Raw genomic sequence first — 23,630 nt, forward strand, 5'->3', positions numbered from 1 at the left:
TATGTTTATGGTCTGACATCATTCTTCTCGCTACCTAACGCTTCGAATTAGGTAACGGTACTTTCGCTTTCGTGTTAACAGACATGTAATTTTGATTCGTAAAACGAAGTAGATTGATTTTTCATTAAGTAGAATGTAAGTGGAGAGAGTAAAAAAAGGCGATATCTTTACACGTTAGCGCATTATGGCACGATTATCCGTATTTAGATGGTGGATACCGTGATCGTTCGTTCTACCTAATTGCGTGCATCAGCGAGAAGAAATGAATCCATGTAATAATTACGAAGAAAATCCGTGTAAAATTCAACTCGCGAAAGTGTCGCGGATCGAAACTATCGCAATTCTATTTAGTTTTGTTCCTCACGCAAGACAGGTAAAAAGACTCTCCTTACGTATTTGCTATAAAAACGCTAAGTATGGACTAATAATACGTATGTGGTACGTTAATAAAAATAGAGCTCCAACATTCGGCTAGTAATACAATGACGTTTATTATCACAACGAGACAGGTCCTGCGTGCCAAAAGTACTACTCTGCTCAGTGTTCTTTTTCGTCTTCTTTTTTTTTTTTTCTTTATACTTTTACGTCAATTCGGATTGTCCGATGCACGGATGCAGCGATGATACGACGTCGTAAGGCATTTTTTTTCTAAGTCAGAATGTCTTCCGGAGGAATTCATCACGCACGGGACACTTCAGTTTTGCCCTTGCTCCCTCCCCAACTCTTTGTATCAAATAAGCGGATACAAATTCTATTCAAGTGATTTCATTATTATATTAGTTTCACTGTAATTCATTTCTCGATCATTTGTTGTTATTATTCATCGATCTTGTCACCAATAAACTTTACGTCTATGAAGAATACGACGGGAGCCCTGGGCTCTTTGTTGTAGTATACTTTGAATCCTTTGGAATAATGGGCGTCCCGATCGGTACAACTAAACAGAAAAGCGAATCTTCGTTCAAAAATAAGTTGAAACTTTTTGGAAACTTTTCAACTTATTTGTAAACAAGCAAGCACTCGCATTTACTTGAATTACGGGACACCCTGTGTGATAGCTTTCATGAAACCGCTTCACCGCGTGACAAGTATCGGTTTATTTCTAGCCACTTAACACAATTGTTTTAGTTCGCGATCAATTACATATACACCATCGACATCATGCTACCTAACTAACCGAACAGATCAAATGGTCATCACCGTTAGTGAACCTGCATAGCAGTTAACAAAACAACCAAATAACGCAGAATCCCTGTAATAATATTAATAATAATAATACTAATAGCGATAATAATATTATTACTTATTGTAAAAATAACTCTATGTTTTGTTCGAGCACAGATAACGAATGTCGCGGTTCCGTCGCGCGTAATATCCTTTTTGATAACGTATTATGATTACAGCTTATCGATTATGATTTTGCATTTTTATTCGTGTCTTTTCACCCTCTTTCTCCGTGAGTACACAATCGCCTAAATGTCGCGTTACAAAGATATTGAGTAATAAGTCTTAGTTTGGTGTCCGATTATTACGTTTCGTGCATTGCAGTGAATAAAACGTAGAAGCTGGTTTTTTCTTTTACTTTTTCCGCACCGATATGGTAATTATGGAATTGAATACCTTTAGCGGCGATCTAGTAGAGATTCGTGTATAGTTCTCGGTTATGTCTATACTCTCGCGTGCATATTTCTCGTAGGAAATTATAAGACGCGTGAAAGCTGCATCGCAAGAAACGTAATAATATCATATAATAATTTGTTTGGCTCTGGAACCCAACGAATAAAATACCTAATTAATCAATTTTCGATACCTAAAACTTAATGCTTAAACGTTACATCGTTCGAGTAAGAATATGATCGGTTGGAACTAATCAAAGCGCATAATTTTACATCACGTTTATTTTTGGCGATATAGCAGATCTTTCAGAGAATTTATATGAAATCAGGGACAATTGGCGAGTCCGAGTAAATCTCCTACAATAATCTTTTAATGTAGCGGCCATATATATATTTTTTTTTGTTTTTATAAAACTATATGATTGCTTATGTACCGTTAGGAAATCTCGAAAGTCGATTGTTAGCTTGTATCAAGAATCCTTATTTGTACACGTGAAAATTATTAGCTCTAATTCTCGATCATGTACATACAATTCAAGTAACCAATGTAGGGTATTATGTGTCGCCGAGACAACTTTCGCTGTTGTATTTATCGATAAAAAAATTTCAATTATATTCACCTTGATCGCAATCGGTAATCCGCGCGTATGTTTCGATCTTATTATTACATTCGAATTTCGTCCCTATAGGTTTCACGAATGTTACTGTTACATTCCGTTAATATACATGTTACACAGCGCATATTTAATTTATATAAACTCTGCAAGCCCAGCTTACCATCGTCAAATGCACTTTTTAAGGTTACTTTTATCTGTATACGAAATCGTTGCTTATATATGTAAGTGTATACGTGTTAATAAGTTATCGATAAGAAATATTAGAAAATCTGTATTCCCTCTGTAATTACCACAGTTTCCGCATATCTCTTAGCCGGGCAATTTTTCATTAGAAAGCGACAATCGACGAATGGTGCTTCGCACCCATGCTGTTTATTGCTTAATGTATCAAATATATCGATACTGAACTGTTTCCTTCAAGTTTTTAGTAGAATATGGAATTCGATTTGTATTTTCTCAATTCGACTCGTATCGGCGAATATTTGTTTTAAACTGACACGTGAAAAGGAGTATACTTGACAAATTTTATTAAGAAAGTAAAAACAAGAGAATGTAGGTCTACCGTGTAACATTATTTTTTGTACTAAATAATAACGACGAACGATTAATTTAAAGTATCGAAAGCTACGCTTTCTCTGTAATGGTAACTGCCGGTATACTTTGTAGCATTAAAAGCTGTTATTAAGAAATGTGAATATACATTTATCCTAAAAACAAAGGAACTAGGTTTTCGATGATACAAAAATTTTAATTTTGAATTTAACTATCTACCGAGAACGCAGACTTTAGTATACGGGAAAACTTACGAAGAACAATACTGAGCTAAGAATAAAATTGCAACAAGATATAGATAAACTTCATTGGCACATATGACCATTTCTACTTTTCATTCTGTGCTTGTTTTAAGGCATTTTTTTTTTATTCTGCAAATAATTTATTAAGTAAATTTATGTATGTACTACGCACACGTATTGACAGTACAGAAGCCGCATCTAGCGACTTTTAATTGTTTGCGCTTGGTTCTACTGATACACTTTTTTCATAAATATTGTTCCATATTGTAGAAGGATCGCATACATTAAAAATGTTTTAATTCGTGCGGCAGCACAATATCTATGATACAAACGAACCGAAAATATTAATATTTTATTAAAAACAGTTAAATAATAACCGCCAACACGAGTCTGTATTTTGGTTGAACTGTACATTTTTCTATTAGTGGGCAATGGATCCCCGTGCAATTTTATTTGAACTAGCGAACTTTAGTAGTCTGGCGAGCTATGCATATGCCTCTGCTTGCATGCATTTATATACACATATACGCGCGACAAGGTGTTACGTGCAATTCTGTATGTTTGTGTATACATAGTGTGTATGAATATGCGAGCTGCGTGGACGGCGCTACGTACACCACTTTTCGGTCAGTCAACCATTGACACGTTAATAGTCGACTTTCGTCAGCGTAATTCAGACACCCGTTGTTCCACTGGGATTCTTCAGTTCAACGTGTCCTGCTCACGTCAATATATACCGTTGAATAATCTAAAGTAAAAGAAAGTGCCTATGATTTTGACTGTAACATACCAATGTAAATATATACTTTTATTTGAAAATTGATACAATCTCAAATAAACATACTTGCATACAGATGTGCTAGAGTTTGTCTTGGAATAGGAAGAGGTTGTTCGTAGCAGCAACGGCTACTACATTTTCAGATGGATGCCATGCGGTATGTAGTATTTTCTTATTAAAATCCAGGCAGTCAACGCTAATTTCATCTTTTTTACGTTTACCACCGGTACTGACCTTTTACGTAAAACAATTATGTAAATAATACTGATAAACAATTGCTTCTTAATTCATTACGTGTATGTAAATACCAACCTTACGCGGTTTTAGAAGTGTTTTTGGTTTGGCAATGTCACGCGCCGCCTCCAGTGTAAGATCACGCTTAGTTGTACGATCAAATACTCTGAAGAAATTATTGTACGAGCCCGTCATAATAGCGGAATCATTACCACTCCAACAACATTCAAATTTGTCAAAGATGCAATCATTCTCATACAGTGAACATAACTTTGATCTTAGGTATTCATGTACCTGCAACAATGCCATTAATAAATATCTTTTTCATTGGGTGTAAGATAGTTGGCGATCTTATTACGTACAGGGTAACATTCAATGGGTTTGGTTTCCATTTGCAAATCCCACACTTTCACACTGAGGTAGTCTCTACTGATCATATATCTTCCAGAATGACTAAGTTTTACATCACTTATACTCGAGATTATTTCAGAGAAAAAACTTCTATTGGTTGGATCTTCCTGTTCTTCAAAGAGTTTACTGTGTTGGTCGCAAAGTGCAGCAGATCTCATGTCACAAAGTCTAATTGTTCCTTTGCTACTACTATATACCAGAACGTTACATTCTGCTGGATGAAACTCTGCAGCAGTTATAACTTCTGTTAATTCCTCCATATTAGTTGGCTTAATATCTACTATATCTGTATACAATGGTTAGGAAAATTAAGCAATGTTACTCAAAAATTGATATTATTATGTGCTATTAACAAAACAACCACGATATAGTAAAAGGATACTAAAACTCTGGTCTGTGATCTCTAGGTGCCAAAGATTAATTCTAAGGTCATCAGCACTGAGGTATGTTTCCTGGTCACTGTTGACGCTTATACTGTTTATATGATAAGTGTGCGCATTGGCAAATATTCTTCTCGGCGACGCTTCCACCATCAACTCCATTGGTTTTATAGATGGTACCTGAGCAATTAAATGGCCAGGTATAGAATACATATATTTTAAATATTTTGTTCCATATAATGTTTATAAAAACTATAAATAGTTGATATTGTCACAATGTCACTCTCATAATATTATGTGCATGTTTGAACTCCATGACCATATTTCTATTGTAAACAGTTCTGTTAGAAATACAATAGTATAGAAAGCACTATATTTACATAGAGCTTTAAAACGATGAATGCAGTTCAAAGTAAATTTATTTTTAAAAATTCAATATATATTGCTTCGATCAATTTATCTCGTTTGTCTTATCGTATAGTCAACTTTAATTTCGGAGTTGTTATACATTATAATAATGCAAACGGTTAATACGAACTACTCACCCTTAAAGAAGTGATACAAGCAGGGTCACGAATCGAACCATTTTCTTCCTTTGTATTGTACCCTTCTACTCTTTTATCCCGCTCGCTAACTTTCCACAATTTAATTGTTTTATCATTCGTGGAAAGTAGAAAATGTGCGGGATTTTTTCTTTTTAGCCACCTAATTTTATTAATTTTTTCTTCTATCTCTAGTGATTTCAGGTAATCGAATTCAGGTTCATGACTCTGGAAGGTGCTATATACATTGTATTCACCCCTCCGTGGTATACTGTTTTTACTCTACACAAATGATAACATTTTCTTATTATTGCACGATATCTGATTCAAAATAAAAAAACCTATTCAAAATGATTGTTCTTTACATTGTGCTCGATGATTATCTTTAGAAAGTTTCTAAAGATAGAGAAATGTAGCATGCTGTATACATAAGGTTGGCAATAATCCAATAGTAAGGTATATAATCATTTTTATTTAAAGGACGCATTTCTCTTGTTTAAAAGTGCAAAGACTATCATGCTAATGTATATTCTATGTCTGTATGCATGTGCTGATAATTAATTTTTATTGATTTAATTTATCAATAAAAATATTAGTTATCTCAACTTACAATGGGGTCTCTTTGAAAAATAACAACCCGTCCACCTTTATCTCCTGTTGCCAGAAGATCGCCATCGTGGTTAAATTCAACGCACGAGATTATATCAGCTAAAACATATAATGGAAATAATTGTGGAAACACATAATGGAAATAAATACTCCAGTCTAGTCAGTTGTCATAATATATTAGGATATAATTTTTGAGTTATTGAATTACATTACTCCTTTATGCCATTATAGTAAACATAAACTGATAAGACGAAACTATGAGTTAGCAAATGAGATTATGAAATTAAACTTACCTTCGGTGACATCATCTTCCAATGTTCCTTTCACCTGCGAGAAACACCACTGTATGTCACCATTGCCTGAAACATAAATGCAAAAGATACATTGTTAAATGCAAAAAAGTTCTTGTTCAAGTTCTTGTAAATCGGGACAGAAGCAAAGTGTTAGGAGACATTCGAGTAAACAACTGATAATTCCAATTCCCAATATAATGTAGTTACATTTCGTACTAGTTTACAACCTCTGTTTATGTACAAATATTGTATCACGAGAAGAACCAAGAACCCTTAATGCTTGTTATTTCAATTACATTGTGCGTCTCAAACTAGGACCGGATTAAGGCATGTGTTTTACAGCATTTAGCTTGTAATGGAGTTCTGTTCTAGTTCTGTTTACAAGACAATAATGTGGAATAAGTAATTTTAAGTTCAAGCTAAATTATAATTGCCAATTCGTATCTCCTATCGATGCTTACAAAGGCATGAATTTATTTTGTACATCAAAACAGCTTAAAATCATTGAAATTTGCAGGATCGATTGTCGTTAATTTTGTAAAAATAAGTTAATTTTCCATTTCACGTTTCAAAAATATTATTGTCTTCGCCGGATCTGTGGCCCAGGTGTCTAGAAAATCTTAATCCGGCGCTGTCTCGACTATAAAATGGGCAGGTGCAGAGTGGAGAAAAAGGACGCGTTAGAAGTTTCCTCCAAAACTTACGTGGTACTGTCGCTCGACCGACTGCGTGTACGATTGAGTTGACAAAAAAAAACGTGAGAAAAGCGCTAATCGATAAGGACAACAAAGATGTAAAAAGGACGAGACAGGGGGAGAAAAATAACGTCAAGCGTGCACCTGCGAGACACGGTAAAATATAAACGTGGGAAGACGAGTGAGGCGACAGCGTAACTCGTGCGAAGTCAAGAAACCTTGTTTCTCTCGCGGAAAAGCGGACTCAGCAGAGAAATGTAACGCGGCCGAATGAAAGGGCGAGAACGGGAAAGCGAAATGGTAGGAAGAGACGCGAGAAAAGGTAAATGTAAGCCTACTTGAAGTTTCGGCGCAATCCATCGTGCTTCTAGGCCGTCGCCGCCGCCGCCGCCGCTGCCGTCGCCGTGGCCGGCGACGGGCGCATCTGGCCCCGCGCACGGCAAGAATCCAGAGAGTGGGTACGGGGTGATTATATTTGAGGATGCGGAATTGACGAAGAGAAGAACGTTGCGTGCACACCGCGAGCGCTGCGGATATACCCGTGAACCCGTGATATAGTATCTGGGTCAAGGTTCAGGTTGCCGCGGCGTGGCGAGGCGGCCAGCAGGAGCGACGCACCGTTTGCTTCGACACAGCGTGCGATAGAAATACGCGGCGACGTAAACGCAGAACCAGACACCCCGTCGCTTATCACGCTTACTTACCGGCCATCTCGCACATGAGACACTACGCGACCAGAGAGATCCGCACGCGCGAGCTTACTCCCGGTGCGAGGTCCAATATACCCGTGTAACTCTATCTGAGACACAAGACACACGCGCGGCGCGCCACGCCGGCGATCAAGAACTAGGAAAACCTTCACGATTATTCACGACACTCCCGTGAAACCTTTTACCGTGTCACATATTCGTCCATCTAACCCGCCATTGATCTGAACGCAATCACCGACTTTCAATGGCGGAATTCACGAACGCATAACCGCACAACACTACTATGGCGTGACGTCACACCGCACCAGGTTTTGCTGCCTCCACGGGAACCGCCATCTTGTACGCAAAAACCGAGCGCGCGCGAATCGCCGCGAATCTTGCCGAACCTGCCCGACCATTCGCCGACGCACCAAGCCCGCAATATTCAAATACGAACATTCAACTAAATCCTTACGATTACTTTTAGATATTCTACTCTTGTATTTGGTTGACCGGAAAGTCCATGTCGATTTTTGGTAGGTGGTACAGATCTGAATATGTCGAAATGGTTGAAAACAAATAACATGTATACATCCCTTAAAAGGTGGAAAGGTTGGTGGAACAAAATGGCACCTATGTAATTCAATAAATACGTGTATATATATTATATGCCTTTGAATTTTTCTTAGAAATTGCCACGAACTTTCTGGACAACCTAATATATTCAACGTCAATTTTGGATCGATACCTTTCTAGTTGTTGCCGAATAAAACAAACGAATGGTTCGTTACGTTCTTATCTAAATTTCATAGAAAAATACTAACAAGCATGAATGTAAACAAATCGTGCAAACTTATACTGTAAGTATTTATAGGATAATACAATAAATGTATTTGATATACATTAATATTTATGTTACTTGTATTCGATTTATGTTCTCCGTTGAAATAGTCGAAATAACGAAAATCGTAATGGTAAATCATTGATTGGATCACACAACAACGATCGTTAATTCTGATCGTTAATCGCGTTACACTTTGCTCAGCACAGAACAACAGTATGCATTTATCACCGATGCAACTTTGATTTTTCGCTGTGTAGCATTGCAAGCGAAGATCTCCACTACATCTACAAGCCACTACTATAATTTGTCGATTTTCAAGAGATGCTCACGGAAGATTAGTTCGAATGGAAAGGAAAATGATTCGATGATTAGCGCAATGAACTTATCTATTACTAAATCGATATGAATCGATGCAGCGAACGTGTGTTAAAAGAAAGGTTTTACCTAGGAGTTCCGTGAGTTTCTCGTGCAGTTCGTCCAGGGAGGAAAACAGAGGCACGTCCCTGGACAAGTGTGAAAAATTCTTAGTCGAGCGAAAGTCTGCCATCGACCGGTCCATTTTTCGCGAAGCTAAAACGACTTCGATCTATGAAAAGTATTCCTTCTCCTGTTTCGATTTCTACTTGGGAAAACGATCGACGAATTACGAACAAGCGGGGATCACACTTCGTCAAACTCGAAACGCGTCGCACACTCCGAACGCGTTCAAAAGCGAAAAGTCATTGTTTCGCTTTGGTAGATCTCGTCGATACATTCTCGATACGGTCTCGGCGTCCGGCATGCACTGAATATTAATACGACTTTTCCCCGATGCGGATCGATCATCGAGCATTTTGCACTCAAAGTTTTCCAATGAAACACCGACTCGTTGTTCTACTAAAAAATACGAGCACTGAGCAATTCTCAGAACCAAAGATCGTCGATCGATCGTGAAATATCTTCGATCCACTTTACTGACTCTTTATTTGCCACGAAAAGTGGCGTTCTTCCGTCGATTGCCTGATCATTTATGTTAATAAATCACAAACACGCGTCGATATTTGCTCACCCGATCCTGTCTTGAATTTAAAAGACCGAGTGGCAATTATTTCAAAAATAGAGTACGAGGGAAGGGTAACTATTCTTTACTAGTCAGTTTCTAATAGAATTTATTTTTCTAGAAGATTTCAACGAGAAAGAAATAGTTACCTCCACCTAGTATTATGTATTTAGCGTACAGCCAGGAGCCAATCAACTAGTTGAAGCCACCAGCAAGTTTGAGTAAAGGACGTAGTTTCAATTGGATACGCGAAAGCATAGAATTCAAATTCTAATCACAACATGTACGCATCGAAAGAGAAGACGAGAGTTTCGTGCATGGCCGAAGCCCGTGGCTGGTCTTTCCCGACCAGTTTTCCGAACGAAAGTTGCGCAACGTATCGATACGATTCGCTACACGAACGCACTCTAATTGATTAATTGCTTCTAAACGCATTCAGCGCGAGGATCCGTTCCTTCTTCCTACGTCGATAAACGATCGATTTTCATGCGAGTCGCTCGACCGAACAATTAACTCGAGCTTCAACGGATCGAACAAATAAACCGAGACAAACGGTTGTTTTGTACGGGGCGCGAACGCGTTGGCGAATAGAACGACGCACTGGGACTGTCTCGAAGTGGTACGAAAGTGTACGATGCCCGCACGGTACACGAAACTCGCGTTGTCGAACGCGTTAGAGGGAGGATGTTAATGAGTTTGCTCTAACAAGCGTGCATACGCGGCGCAACGTTTACCTCGGCACCGTGTTTGCCGTGAGTCGAGTGCGAGTCTATCCGAAAAATACAAACGAAAAGAGGAACAAGTGGCAATCACGTTGCCGTTTGGGGTGTGAAGGGTCCATTCCCCGATGCACCCTTCGCAGAATCTACAAATGACTCCAATTTACATACGAAGGGCTGAGAATCGTACCGTTGCGAAACAAAACAAGAACAAAAAGTTGAGCTACAACACGATTTCGCGGTACACGAAATTCAACGCATATCCTCAAATTTATTAATTAACGCCGATACAACTTACATATAATCGTAATTCTGAAATATGGACAATCCTGTTGTTTTCGATCACAGTGTTTTTTATTCAAGGGGATACTTGTATCTCTTCGTTTTATACGTTAATTTAGTAAATTCAATTGTAAAGGCTGACTTCAAAACAGGGAGTCAAAATATATATAAATAGTAGCTTGTTTGGGAAAGTTATCATCCTTTAATTTGTGTACGCACAGTCTACGAATACTCTTTATTCGATGCCATAGTAGAGGAGGTCAACGCAAAGACGCGTGAAAAAAAAAAAAATATTAATAAAACCGACTTCCGTAGAAGAAAACAAAGGAAAAACGTTGTATATAAAAAAATATGCTTGGTTTGCCAGTTAACGGCTACTGCTTGGAGTAACGTACGTAGAAGCAAGGAAATATAAACATGGATAACGTACTTCGAACATCATGCGTTATCATGGCTATATAACATTACTTCTTTTGCCTTCGATCAAAATATTATCAACATTTCCTAATGTTTCAAAAATGGCCTAGCTTCTACGGCAGCCAGACTGGAATAACCCCTAAAACTGCATGCCACCGATTCCCTCGTACCACACGTGCGAATCATCGACATCGTAAAGTTGTACACGCCGTGTCTTCGTGTTCTCGAACGAGTCGGACGTCGCAAACGACCGTTCGACGACGCCGATCGTTTCGAAAACCGTAACCGTACCCGTTTACAAAGTTCTTTCTTTACTCACAAACGCCGTTCGAGTTCTTCTTCTCGTCGTGAGGTATCGTGTCGTCGATATCGCATTCGATGACAGTAAAAGTACCAGGTATATACCTGCGGCATCTAACCCAACCTTGATAATTCATCTTCACGACGATCTTCGAGAAAAGTTTCCCCCGAACTAAGACCGGCTACGAACGCGTGGACATACTGTTGTTATTACTAGGTGACATGGGGTCCTCACCTGTGATAAGTGCGATGCCAGACGAAGCATCGGGCGTCCTCGGACGCCATATTGGATTCCCCCCACTGCCTGACGCACAATACGCGCAAGTCGTACGTGAGCGCGGTACTTAGAGGATCGCGGAAAGAAATTCAGTACCAAGTTGCCGGCAATCGGTTTCACTGAACGTTTTATACGAAAATTTAACGCAAAGCACTATCATAAGACCACCTGATTACATTTTAACTATTAAAGACAAAAGTACCTAATGTACTTTACGGCCTTTAGGGTCGGCGTGACCTTTTGCGGGGCCTGAATTCACATTTAAATCCTACAGTTAAATTTCACAACGAGGAATTATTTATTTACAAATGCTATATATTTTTTATAAGATGAATATTAAATAATAATACTTTGATGATTTTTGTTCCACCTTTCGATTTAATCATCGCTACTAAAAAAATGTCTTGCATCTCAGCAAAAATTGCTTCCATTTGTTAATGGTATTATCGTCAGTCTGTAAAAAGTTAATCAAAATCGGCGCCTTTTAATTCAGTAATTTTCGTAGACCGCGGGGCCTTTTAAAACGCGGGATCGGGTTCCGGCGAACGCGCTGAACCTGCCTTGCGCCGGCCCTGCCTATGCACCTATGTCTCTGCGCGTGTACCCCATTAGTTTTTTAGCGAGAACAGTCTACGAATAACAACAATTACTTCTTGTATGACGTACGTCGATAGATCCTTTGTTGCTCTGCATTTTCTATGTACTACAATATTATAACGAGACTCGCGATATGCTTGATCCCATCGCTAGCGAGAGACGATCAGCCCCGATCGATACGAGACTCGTATTACGAGTAACTTTCGCTCGAGATACTTGTTATGAAACTTTCACGATACATCGCTCTGTATATGCACCTACAAGGCAAGTTCATGCGTTCAATTAACAATTTATTACGCGTATATGCAAGGTTTCGTTCGTATTTGAGAAACGCATTGGACGGGCGCCTGAGGGATGACAACCGTCTCGCCTGCGGTGCACGAAGGGTAGCCGGTTCAAGGAGCAAGGATTCTGCGTGGCTCGACATCTTTACGCGTCATTCGTCGCTTGTTTTTTTTCTTTACACAGGCACTTTCATATACTTAACTCTCTGATGTATAAAGCGACTAAGTGACTAATTAGGAATCGAATAAAATTTTTATAATTTTGGTTAAGAAAATTCTATTTATTCCATCGTGCGATGAAAACCGCGCACGGTGGCATTTTTTCACGACAGTCTAGCCATGCCAGACGCTGACTCGTCGTAGGAAAAATTACTGTTTCAGCCGTCAAGCATTTCGAGATGCGAAGGGATTAATAAAGCGTGCCTAGACAGAAGAGGAGAAGAAGAACGACAGGGAAAACCCGGGGGAAAGAAGGGAAGGAAAAAATAGAACTCACCGGCTCTCTTGTTCACGGCGGTATTGATCATGGAACCAAGCTTGGTGAGGCTGGACTGCCTCATGATGTTGGAGGGGCTCTTCATCCGTTTGGACGGTGGTACCGGAAGCGGGGCGGTCTTGGACCTCGCCAGAATGGCACCGTTCCGGCAGTTTCCGTTTGGACTGGAGCCGGGGGGCCGCTGGGGCGGAGCCCCCCATAGACCCACCACCCCTGCGTGACGCGTGGTGATATTTCGCGTACTTCAACCCTTTTCCACCTGTTAGCCTCGCGGTTACCTCCAATTTCAGTCTCCACCTTTGTCTCGGTGCTCCTGGAACAACGAAATCGTTAAATCGTCAGTTTTCAGTCTCCAATTAAATAAAATCAACAAATAAAAAAAGCATACGTCTTACAGTCGAATATCCTATATTATTATTCGACATCTGTACCTGGATAAGAATTTTCGTGATCTCTATATCAAACGTTAAAGGCGGCACGAAATCATGCAAATATTTATGAAAAGACTCGTCGCGTTTCCATCGTCATCGAGTCAGAACGCGCGTGTCCTCCGCAAAGATTTCCTCTGTAATCCGAACACTTCCACCTGTTGGACCGGTCCAACTATCTCCCGTGCAAATCCTCTTTGCACCACATCATGGCATCTCGAGAACCCGGAAGAACGAGTACTCGTGCGAAGGCCAGTCTCACAGTCTCGTCGGCTTTTGATCTCTTTTAAACACTGTATCGCGTAAGCGTGAAACACGGGAACGTCAAAGCGACCGGGTTGAAAAGACGCGTGCGTGAATGCGTTTCGTTTTTGGTATGGATGCGCCACCCCAGAGACGAGCGTTCGACGTGTAAATGCATAAATACGATCGCGGAACTGAGAAAAAGGAGGCAACAGGTGTAGCCGAGTGCAACCAGATAGGGATACGAATAAAAACGATAGAAAGTAAACACGTGGAAGATGAAAGAATGACGGAGTATTTTTTCAAACTGTTCCAAGCGATGGTCTTTCGTACAATGATGAAAACAGGGGTATCGCGTGACGTTGTAAACTATTGCGTCGATAACGAGGTAAGTGGGTTCTTCTAGATGGCTATTGCCCTGACCGTGAGTCAGCTGACGTCCCCACGTCGGCAGTAGCATTACGAGCCCCCTACGTCTGACGCCTTTGAGTCGTGTTTTCAGCAATTAGAAACTTTGACACGAAACGTCAAACGTAATTTCATCATTCATGGTTTTCAACTCGTCTTGACACGTAGAATTGGAGCTCTTTAAAGTTTGTAGAATCTTTTGTCTGTATTCTATTCGAAGGACATCCAGGAAACAAGGATACATTACGTTGTCCCAAAAGTTTCTTTCGCTTTATTAATAAGTAATACATGCACAATATTTTATGTTTTATGTTACATTACCGAATTGTGCACGATTCATTCTGCTCCATTACTGTTACAATGTAAATATCTATGAAATTAGATTGTCGATTTATATAAACACGACCACATAAAATAATTGAGTGCAACTCGCGAAACTTTCGGGACAATCTAATATATACAATTTTTTCATGCGTTATTGTATTTCGTTCAACGTAAAATAATTCGCATTATATGAATAAAGTGTCTCTAAAACTAGTCATTTGTCCCATCGCGATAGAAATAGTTACGAATGAACTTCATTTATACGAACATAATCGTGCTCAGCCTCGGATATACGAAGTCGTTGCTGAGCCCAATACCCTCTAGCCCCCCATGGCTGAAGCTAGTACTCCCTAATTAACCCTTTGCACTCGAGGACTTTTTTTCCGGTGTCTACCAGCAACTCGAGATGCTTCCTTAGCATTCTATTGCCACGAATGCTAAGGTTAGATTTACTTCGAAAATGAGATCTCTAATTCGAGATTTGAGAATCAGGTCACCTTTGCCTCACCGACAATCATTTTATTGACACTTGATTGACTAAACAAACATTACTGTTTGGTTAATTTGCTGCGTCAAACCCAGTGGTACCGATAATCACCTCTCGAGTGCAACGGGTTAACCCTTCTATTACCTAAACCATGGTTGAGTGCTGAGGTTCATAGTGAAGGGCTCACGGATAGCTAGTGAACTTCTATTATATGAACTATTCGGTTATCAGAACTGTCTTCCTATTCATATAACAGGTTCTACTGTACACTACTTATTTATTTCTACGCGAATTACCTTCATGTCTCGATCTCCAACTACCTGACGTCTACAAATTTTCCATCGAGTGTTACCGCGTCAACGACTGGAGGTTTCATCGAAAGCGACGTCAGGCGCCGTGGTGTTAAAGAGAACAGTAAAGAATGCGCGGATAAACGGACGCGCAAGTTCTAAAACACAACTAGCAACCTTGCCCGAAAGAAGTCGAGGAGACGAGACCAACGCACGTTCGCGAAACCGAGGGCACCGCGTGCAACTGATTAACCGGCCTCGAATAAGCGACGCGTACCCAACCTCGGCATTATGCCGACGAGATTACTGCTACACCGAGTCTTCTGCGTCACGTGGCCCATCATTCGACGGAATCGACGGACGCGATCGCGCAGCGACCCGGGGTCGACGGAAATTGGAATTCGGTTAACGTCACCCATCGATCCACCTCGTCCGAGACGCCTTCGTAAACAAACCCATCATTATTGGCTGCGACGTCGACGAAAGGAACTCTCATCCGTTATGTTTTATTTTCACTTACTTTTCTATCGCTTGGCGCGCACATTTCTCGATTCAATTTCGAACGAGCACAACGAGAAAAAGACACGAGTATACAAAATAGAGAATTTTTAATGATTTTTTTCAGGCATACAGCGACACGTTAACCGTGTCTATTCAATCTTTCGCCATCGTTCGTTCCCCCCAAGCTCTTCCTCGATCGGAAGCACAACGTTTAGAAATCGAGGGAGAAGGTTCGCGAATGATCCGAGTAACGAATTTTATCAATATCCATGGTATTACTGTATCATTCGTCGAGCAAACAAGAATTCGACAGAGTCGATAAGCGTCCGAACTTGGCGTTCTTTAATCCCCCGACTACTGTCGCGAATGATTACTGTCGTCAAGTGACACGATCCGTAATAACAAAGATACTCGCGTAATCCAGAAGTCGCGTGTACCAGCGGCACAAGTATCATTCGCATAAACTACGTCGTAATCGGATTACGTCCTGCGAGGCTGTTGGTGCCGTCATTTGTATCTACGTACATATTTACCGCGGCACCAATTTGTACGACCAGCTCGTTCACGTGGTTGCAACATTTGCCATACGATAAAACTGATCGTTCGGGACGATGACGCGCGTCTACATACATACGGAGCCTCCAAAGGTAATACCTTTGTTTTTCACCCACGGATCCGTTCGTTAATGAGACGATCAATCGCGCGATGCGATTAAACACCCAGGATGCCTCTGCGAGTCTCGAGATAGCCCTTGACTTCCTTTCCTCCGTGCCAGAGGCGGGCGAAACTTTATTCGAACAACAGATGGCGAATAAGAACGGCGTATCTATACATTTAACAGAATAAGAAAAATCTTGCGACAGCTGCATTACGCAGAGCACGTGTCCCAAAGTAGACAAGTTAAGTATCATTCGAGAAGTCTTGGCTTAAAGTTGTTTGAGAACTTCGTCGACGCGAACACATGTACGAATACGAAATGATGTATCTTTTAAAAGAGGTTACCGTGACATGGTTCCGTAACAACGCACGTGTACAAACAAAATTTGTTCCTAAATTAAAGAATGTCAGCTAGATACGAAAGACACTTTCAACCCTACAGAGAGTATCGATGCACACACGCATTGACCGCATTTTTCTTTGATAGTTCATTATACAACAGCATTAACAACAACTTATGTGGTGTTCCTAACAGAAACAAGACATCTACGTTGTAAAAAAAGTCACAGCACCATTGAAGATAATTATTTTTGCACCAAATCCGTTTGCTTCGATTTGAAAAATTGCGCAAACTGTTAACGTCGGGAGGGGCCTAAAGAATACGTACTAAGAATAGATTTTGATCCAGAGTCGCAGTCAGTCTGTACACTGAAACGAACGCAGCGGAATTAATGTACCTTCAGGAATGGAGCAAGGTTAAATCTTTACCGCTAATCACTGCTGCCGGTTAATCTCGCAATTTAAACGCGTTTAAGGTCACCGAGCTAATCCGCGATTGGATCAAATTCCCACATTAAACGATCTTCTCGACTCTCCAGACGCTTGCTCGAAAGGGATATTGTTTGAATAAATAATTCTTCGGTCGCGAGAACCAAATTCCAGCTTACTAACGACTCGGTCTCGTTCGCGAGGAACGCAAAATTTTTTCCGAGGATAAGACAGCTCGCTCCTAACATGTCGGAAAGAGTGTGTTTCGCGACTATGGATTTGCGAGGACGAGCAGGAAGGGTGGCCGCAGACGGGTGGTAGTTTGTTAAACTGGCGAGCTGTACACGGTGGCTGGAGCTCCCTGGCGTTTGGCCAGAAAATTTTCCGGCTAGTTCTTAAGCTCGAAATTCCTTTTGCGTACGAACACGCACCATCTCCTTCGAGGTCGTTGTACTCGCTTGGGGTGATTTCGACCAGACACTAGCGAAGTTCTCATCTGGATACAAATTTCGAAAATCGAAGAAAAGATGAAGAAAACTTATCTGTTACTTCGTTAAAGGAACATCGAAATTTTAACACGTTGGTCGCCACGTCATTCAGAAATGCTTGACGGGACTTTTCATTATGGAACTAAAAAAAATTCATTCCAAAGGTGAGACAATAATGAAAATAAATCTGGACAGGATTTATAAATTTGGCGACGTTACAAAATCAAATATTACGACAAGTGTTAAATTATTTAATATTCGTTAATCTTGAGACAAACTTTTAACTCTGCAGAAATTTCTACGAGTTTCAGCCTGGCAGCCAACGCGTTAAGTATGAAACGAGATACTTTGCGATGAATCGAATTAAAAACTTTCCTTTGCTATTTTTTTTTTTTTTTATTTGATATCAATGAATGTTCACCGATGCTTGCAAGATCTATTGCCGCTGCATTTTTGGAAACATTGGCAAGCATCAAAATTTCATCGAGAATAAATGTCTACATGTTGATTTTATTCGTGATTACGAATCGTTTGAATGAAGTGTTACCCTCGTCTGGTTGCGACTTGCAGACGGTAACGATCGAATCGAGACACGACGTGAAAATGGCTGGGAGAAATTTCGGCGTGCTCCTAAATATTGACGTCCTAAAAGCGTGGCTACGCTTTATTTGTGCTCTCTATACGGGCGTGACTTTGGTCTGGCAATTAAGCGAGTTAAATTTGGATTAAGATTTAAAGATCGATTTGCATTTTCATTCGTAAAGTAGGTACTTTCGGTTATATTTTCTAATTCCTTTCTTGTGTAAGGAAAGTTGGCGAAGTAGTGAAAATACATAATCTGAATTCGGTTGGAAACTACCTCGCTGTGTTTGGCGAACTTGGATCGATAAAGAAACGATTAGATTGCGGTTAAATAGTTACAAGGAGAAACGACGAAATGCTGGCGAGATAGTTAAATACCAAAGTCACCGTTTGGCTTGAACTTTTAGGTGGCGCCTTCCGTCTCTTTTCTCTTTATTTCTTGATTAAAAATTCTCGTCAGAGAAGAATGAGAACGATGACAGTAATGACGGCCGCGCGACAGACGCGGAGGTGGAGGACGTGGCCGACTATAAAAGTTTTCCTCGCTCTGCTTTATTCCAATTCGTTGCTCTAAAACTATCTGAAGTCGTTCCGAAACAGACATTCTAATTTGTCATTTTCTAATTAACCGTTTCTCCCGCCTCGACGAGGCTAGTTATCGCGGGAGGTATTTATAAATTTAACGGTCCCAGATGCAGACGTAGACCCAATTCGTCGCGTCGGCTAATTGCACCGACAATTGAACGACAATCCAGTTTTGTTCGTCGCTTTTGAGAATCAAAGCAACCAGCACAAAAGGCACTTAAACAGGCTGTGCACGGTCGTGCAAGCGCAACAAAACGAATTCCTGTTTTTTTTTCATCGGTCGAGAGCAGTCGCAATCGATAATCGTGCATGTACAGGGTTTGACCTTTCACTCGACACCTTTAATTATTACGCTGCGACGAGAGACGATCCAAACATTCGACCAGGGACTAACTATGCTTTCTCTTGCAGTACTTGCGTCGAACCTGAACGAATTTTAAATATAGATAATAAATAATAAAGAACAAATGAAAATAAAATTGCAATTTATCTTTTTTATCTCACAGATATTACTTCGATAACGCCACAAATAATTTATCATATTTGTTGGGATATTCACTATAATTCAACATTTGATTTTACTAACAAAATTAATGTACTGAGAATATATGTACAATGTATATGTATCTGTCACTGCAGAATAACGAAAGAGAAAGTTTAAATTATGGCCAGGCCTCTCAAGTGCCTGAGATATGTATACCGCTAGAAAATTTTGTCTACCTTTTTCTTAAAACGTTTGTCAGTTAGTCTTGAGCAGCTCCACGTAGAGAAAAGATCTCAGCTTATCCGTGACATTTTAGTAACAAAATCAAAACTTTTAATTAATAAATTTAGTATTTCATTATTTCGTTATTCTCTCTTTCCAATAATAATCAAGTAATTAAGTAATTCGTTCGTCGAGGCTTGTCATTATCGTTCCCGTCCAGTTTATCGTACAACACCTCGTCCCTCGACCTTGAAAAGGGGTCAGCCATGAGAAAGCGAAGGCTACTATACAGAAACGCAATCACTCCTCGCGGATTCAGTACGTGGCACTCGCATGGGTGGTGCGCCAGCAATTTTCATTTATTAAACCAGAACTGGAAATACCGTACGCGACGCATACGTTCCCGTGTGCTGAATTCTACGCAGACATCGATCGCTCCTGGGCGTTCCCTTCAAGTACACCGATTAAGATTTCCATTAAAGAAGCAATTACTCGCTAATATAACCGCTGGCAGCTGAAACGTCTCCATCGACGAAACGTTGCGACTCTTTTCTTCAACGGAGAAGATCCCGATGAACGTTTCACCGATATCCTGTATTCCATTTTCGACGTTTAAAAGGCGATTTCAACAAATGAAAATGAAATTTTGATTCCTCGTTAAGTGACTTTTAACGAAAACGTGGTAAAAGTTCAAGAGATGTTTGTACGTGGAAAAAAAGATGATTTGAACCGAGGCTTTTCTTGTTATGGCCTGGTCAAGATAGAGTAACCATCTTCTGCGAAGAGTATGGCGCGCAGCGTCGCGGAGGAACATGCACGTATTAAAAAATAACGCGAATAGCGAAGGGACCCCGAGGCCAACACACATGGACGTCCTTCTAGAATACTGGGTCAACGCTCAATGTTAAAGGGATCATACGAAAGCGTACCAGTAGGCCATCCCAATGAATCCGTACGACCGCGAGGCGTGCGTTTTTGTAGGCTTTCAATAGTCCTCCTCGTACGCATTTTCCGGAAATAAGCGACTGCTGTCTCGCGAGAATCAACAACTCAACGAATCGCCGAAACAGTCGCGAACGAATTTTCCCATTCTTCTTTCATTTTTCCGTTACGTCAACTCGTACCTGCCAGACTGAAATTCGTGAAAATTTTGTCTCGATACTGTCGAAGATTAGGTAATTTTACATTGATCGTATTATTCAATTTTTTAACCTCTCCGAACTCGTAAATCCTATCCAGGTTTATTTCCGTTATCGCCTCACTTTTGGAATTAATTTTTTTACTTCTACAACAAAAAGGTCCTGTCATCCATTTCTGAGCGACGCGGCGACCAACGTGTTAAATTAGTTCGAAAATACTAGCAAGTAAGCCAGAGGCAGCCAGTCGTCAACGTACACGTGTGCACGCATAGAAATTACCGCGTAAATGAAGAAAAGCACTCTGTTTTATTATACCCCACTTTTTTTTTTTTTTTTTTTATCTTCCATCTACTTATCAAGAAAACATTCAGCTTCCATTCTAAAGATGATTGCGAACGCGCTTACGGTAATTGCTTGTTCAGACTTCGCGAAATTTTGGAAATTCTCAAGATGGGATTTTCGGGAACTGGTGGTCGTTATCACTTCGGCTATCGACGGGATGTTAAGAGCATTTCCATATTGCTTCGACCGAAAGTTCCAGCGTTTCTCGCATCGTTACTGGACGAGTTGTCACCGACAGTTCGCAACATCCTCTCCGGGTACGGGGTAAAGTTAAATCGAGAACGGATAGGGGCTCAGACGAGTTATTCAATTGACGGAAATTCGCGACAGGGCACGAGTAGCGTAGCCCGAACTTTGCGAACGAGATGTTCTAGAATTCGTTCTGGTTATATCCTGTTACAAACCAACGTTTATCCATTAATCCTGTAGCCGATGAACTCCAACTAACAGACCTCTCAGTTATCCCCCAGTATTCGTTCATTCTACGCCTTATCCTACTTCCGTATGTACGAATTATTTAATACTACAACGTATTTTATGTCATAATTGTAATCGTTTTATTATATCGCTCCTGTTTGTTTTTTTTTGTTTTTTTTTTTTTTTTTTTTTAAACCAGAAATGTCTAGTTGGGGGTGAGCTGTCGACCGATATGACACACGGCCAAGAAATTATGCTTTCCAGGACAAAATTCCGTTCGAACGTCACGAACTTATTCATCAAGCGAGTATAAGTGTCCATCAAAGAACGAGTCCATCTTCGAGTAACCCGATTTCAGCTTGTTCGGGACAAAAGAGGGAAAAAAGGCTAACAACGAAGACCCGTGACTTCGAGACGGTCGCGAAACGGTCCGAGACGCCTGTGTGGGTGGGCTTTTATTTTTCGGCTGACGCTTGTAAGTGGTTAGAGGCGGCTTTTATATACACAGGGATGAGCTTCTGCGCTGTCAGCGAAGTAGGAGGCTCGGTGCTGCCTGCCAGTTACTATGCAAGCCAGTGGCCTAGATAATTCGAGTGCTGGATCTTGTACTACTACTTACTCGAGTGTCGTCTGCTCGTTTCCGTAACCGTAGTATAAATATTTCCTAACTGTTTCCGAAATTTCGTTACCAGTCTCCCTTGTTATTCGTCGACCAACGGAACCTCTCGTCCAGTGCTACGAATAATTATACGCTCGAGAGATCGCGAGCAACTCTGACACCCGTCAAATTTTGTACGCTCGCTTTGTTTGATATTTAATATAACGATATTGCAGTATTTTGTGTAATGTCGGGTATATTCGTCTATATGTATATGTATACGTGTCTTTAATGGGGATGAAGGGATCTAAATAAAGCCAGTATTAAACGAAACAAAAGTATTTAATTAAAATAAAAGAATAAAAAAAAAAAAAGGTTTTAAAGCGATGTTCTTCGATTCACATTTTCAGTTCGACTGCCTCTCGTCTCTCGGTTGTTATTTGACCAACCGTCCGCGCTTCTCGCATCCTGCAGTCCTTTCATTCACACGGCACGCACTCTAACACTATTACGCTAATCCTTCATACATAAACGAATACATATGTACATATAGCCGTCTTTTTGATCCATTATCTTAAAGATTACTCTGTGTTTGCCGACTATGTCTGTCCTTGCTTGATGCCCTGAAAAAAGCACGCCATTATTTAACTATTATTTAATTTAGTCAAACTTCTTCGATAGAGGGTACGAATATTTATGGGATCGACTGTGTATCTCCCTCAACGTTCGGGTAATTTTTACAGCGAGCTGTTTCATACCTCGTGTTTATCATGCTTATAGCGACAGCTCGTAATAGTATCCGCGGAAACAAAATCCCAGCAATTAACCTACTTTAACCTATCAGTTAACCGATTCCTACGAGGGTCGTTTTAAATGGATACGAAGATTAGCTCCGACGGGAAAAGGGAATCATTTGCAATCCGACCAGACTCGAGCGATAAAGTTGACGAAACCGCGTCGACGAAATTGAATGAGTGCGTATCCTTGTACGCCGGGACACTCTCTGACGCTGTCAACGAACTAATTATAAGGGAAGCAGTCTGCTGCCAATTACCGCCCAAGCCGCTGACCCAGATACTCCGAGTGGTGTACGCAGGTACACGACACGTATCGCACAACGTGCATTAAATTAGCAAAAAGGAGAAGAAAAAAAGAAAAGAAGAGAAAGAAAGTCCTCGGGTTTGTACGCTAAGCTGAAAGTGGTTAGCTATCTCGAAAAATTCAGGCTTTCCAGGGTCTCTTCCAGCATTCCATAATTAAACAAAGTAAACGTGGTATCGATTATTGCAGACGCACTGCGAGGCAATTTTTAACTAAATTTTCCAGACGCGGTATGTAGGAAGTTGTACAGAACGTAGATTGTATTAGACGCGAGTAAAATTCACATCTGGACGGAAATTTCGAATGACAAACAGAGCAAGATATGACGCAGGGTTGGCGGATTGGTGAACGATACTAGTTGTTCATCGATCGTCGAGTATCGCGACAACGGATGAATCGTGGCGAGTGTTCGCGACAGGAATACGAAATGCGAGCGAGACGGGTGAAGAAAAGGTTGTCTAGAGAAATAACAGGTGGGTCATAGTTGCGACAGTTGGAGGTTAAAGTATCGGGTTGGCGAGTAACGAAGTGATTAGCGTGCAGCGCGTCGTCGTCGACAAGAGTCCGTTGTCAGCAGCTGACGTTACACCGACGCGACGCGACGGGGGTAGACGAGAGAGCTGGTCTCGAGATCGAGGGTTGATAGAACTTTG

The 23,630-nt window shown here is 40.6% G+C and overlaps 1 protein-coding gene and 1 long non-coding RNA gene across 7 annotated transcripts in view; one reads left to right on the top strand and one right to left on the bottom strand.

Annotated features, from left to right (window-relative positions):
* Positions 1-139: 139 nt before the first annotated feature.
* Positions 140-23,630, bottom strand: part of LOC128887560 (protein phosphatase PP2A 55 kDa regulatory subunit) — a 39,207-nt gene continuing 15,716 nt past the window's right edge. The window contains exons 1-10 of one of the 6 annotated variants that reach the window (XM_054143610.1): positions 15,100-15,327; positions 12,914-13,226; positions 6,275-6,340; positions 5,983-6,080; positions 5,376-5,654; positions 4,833-5,010; positions 4,402-4,736; positions 4,118-4,333; positions 3,872-4,039; positions 140-3,775 (exon numbers count right to left, since the gene is read on the bottom strand). In XM_054143610.1, coding sequence (XP_053999585.1) covers positions 3,887-4,039; positions 4,118-4,333; positions 4,402-4,736; positions 4,833-5,010; positions 5,376-5,654; positions 5,983-6,080; positions 6,275-6,340; positions 12,914-12,998 — 1,410 coding nt within the window. In that variant the 5' untranslated portion in view covers positions 12,999-13,226; positions 15,100-15,327 and the 3' untranslated portion in view covers positions 140-3,775; positions 3,872-3,886. Of the gene's footprint in view, positions 3,776-3,871; positions 4,040-4,117; positions 4,334-4,401; positions 4,737-4,832; positions 5,011-5,375; positions 5,655-5,982; positions 6,081-6,274; positions 6,341-7,307; positions 7,954-8,946; positions 9,262-11,278; positions 11,490-12,913; positions 13,227-15,099; positions 15,328-23,630 lie in introns of those variants that run through there. The other 5 variants (XM_054143602.1, XM_054143585.1, XM_054143594.1 and 2 more) reach the window with 5 other exon arrangements.
* Positions 3,821-5,975, top strand: LOC128887649 (uncharacterized). Its single transcript, XR_008460079.1, has 4 exons — positions 3,821-3,962; positions 4,530-4,748; positions 4,858-5,030; positions 5,568-5,975. It is a non-coding gene; the product is annotated as an uncharacterized LOC128887649 (long non-coding RNA).

The sequence above is a fragment of the Hylaeus anthracinus genome, unplaced genomic scaffold (assembly GCF_026225885.1).
Source record: "Hylaeus anthracinus isolate JK02 unplaced genomic scaffold, UHH_iyHylAnth1.0_haploid 0, whole genome shotgun sequence".
Taxonomy (NCBI): Eukaryota; Metazoa; Arthropoda; class Insecta; order Hymenoptera; family Colletidae; genus Hylaeus; species Hylaeus anthracinus.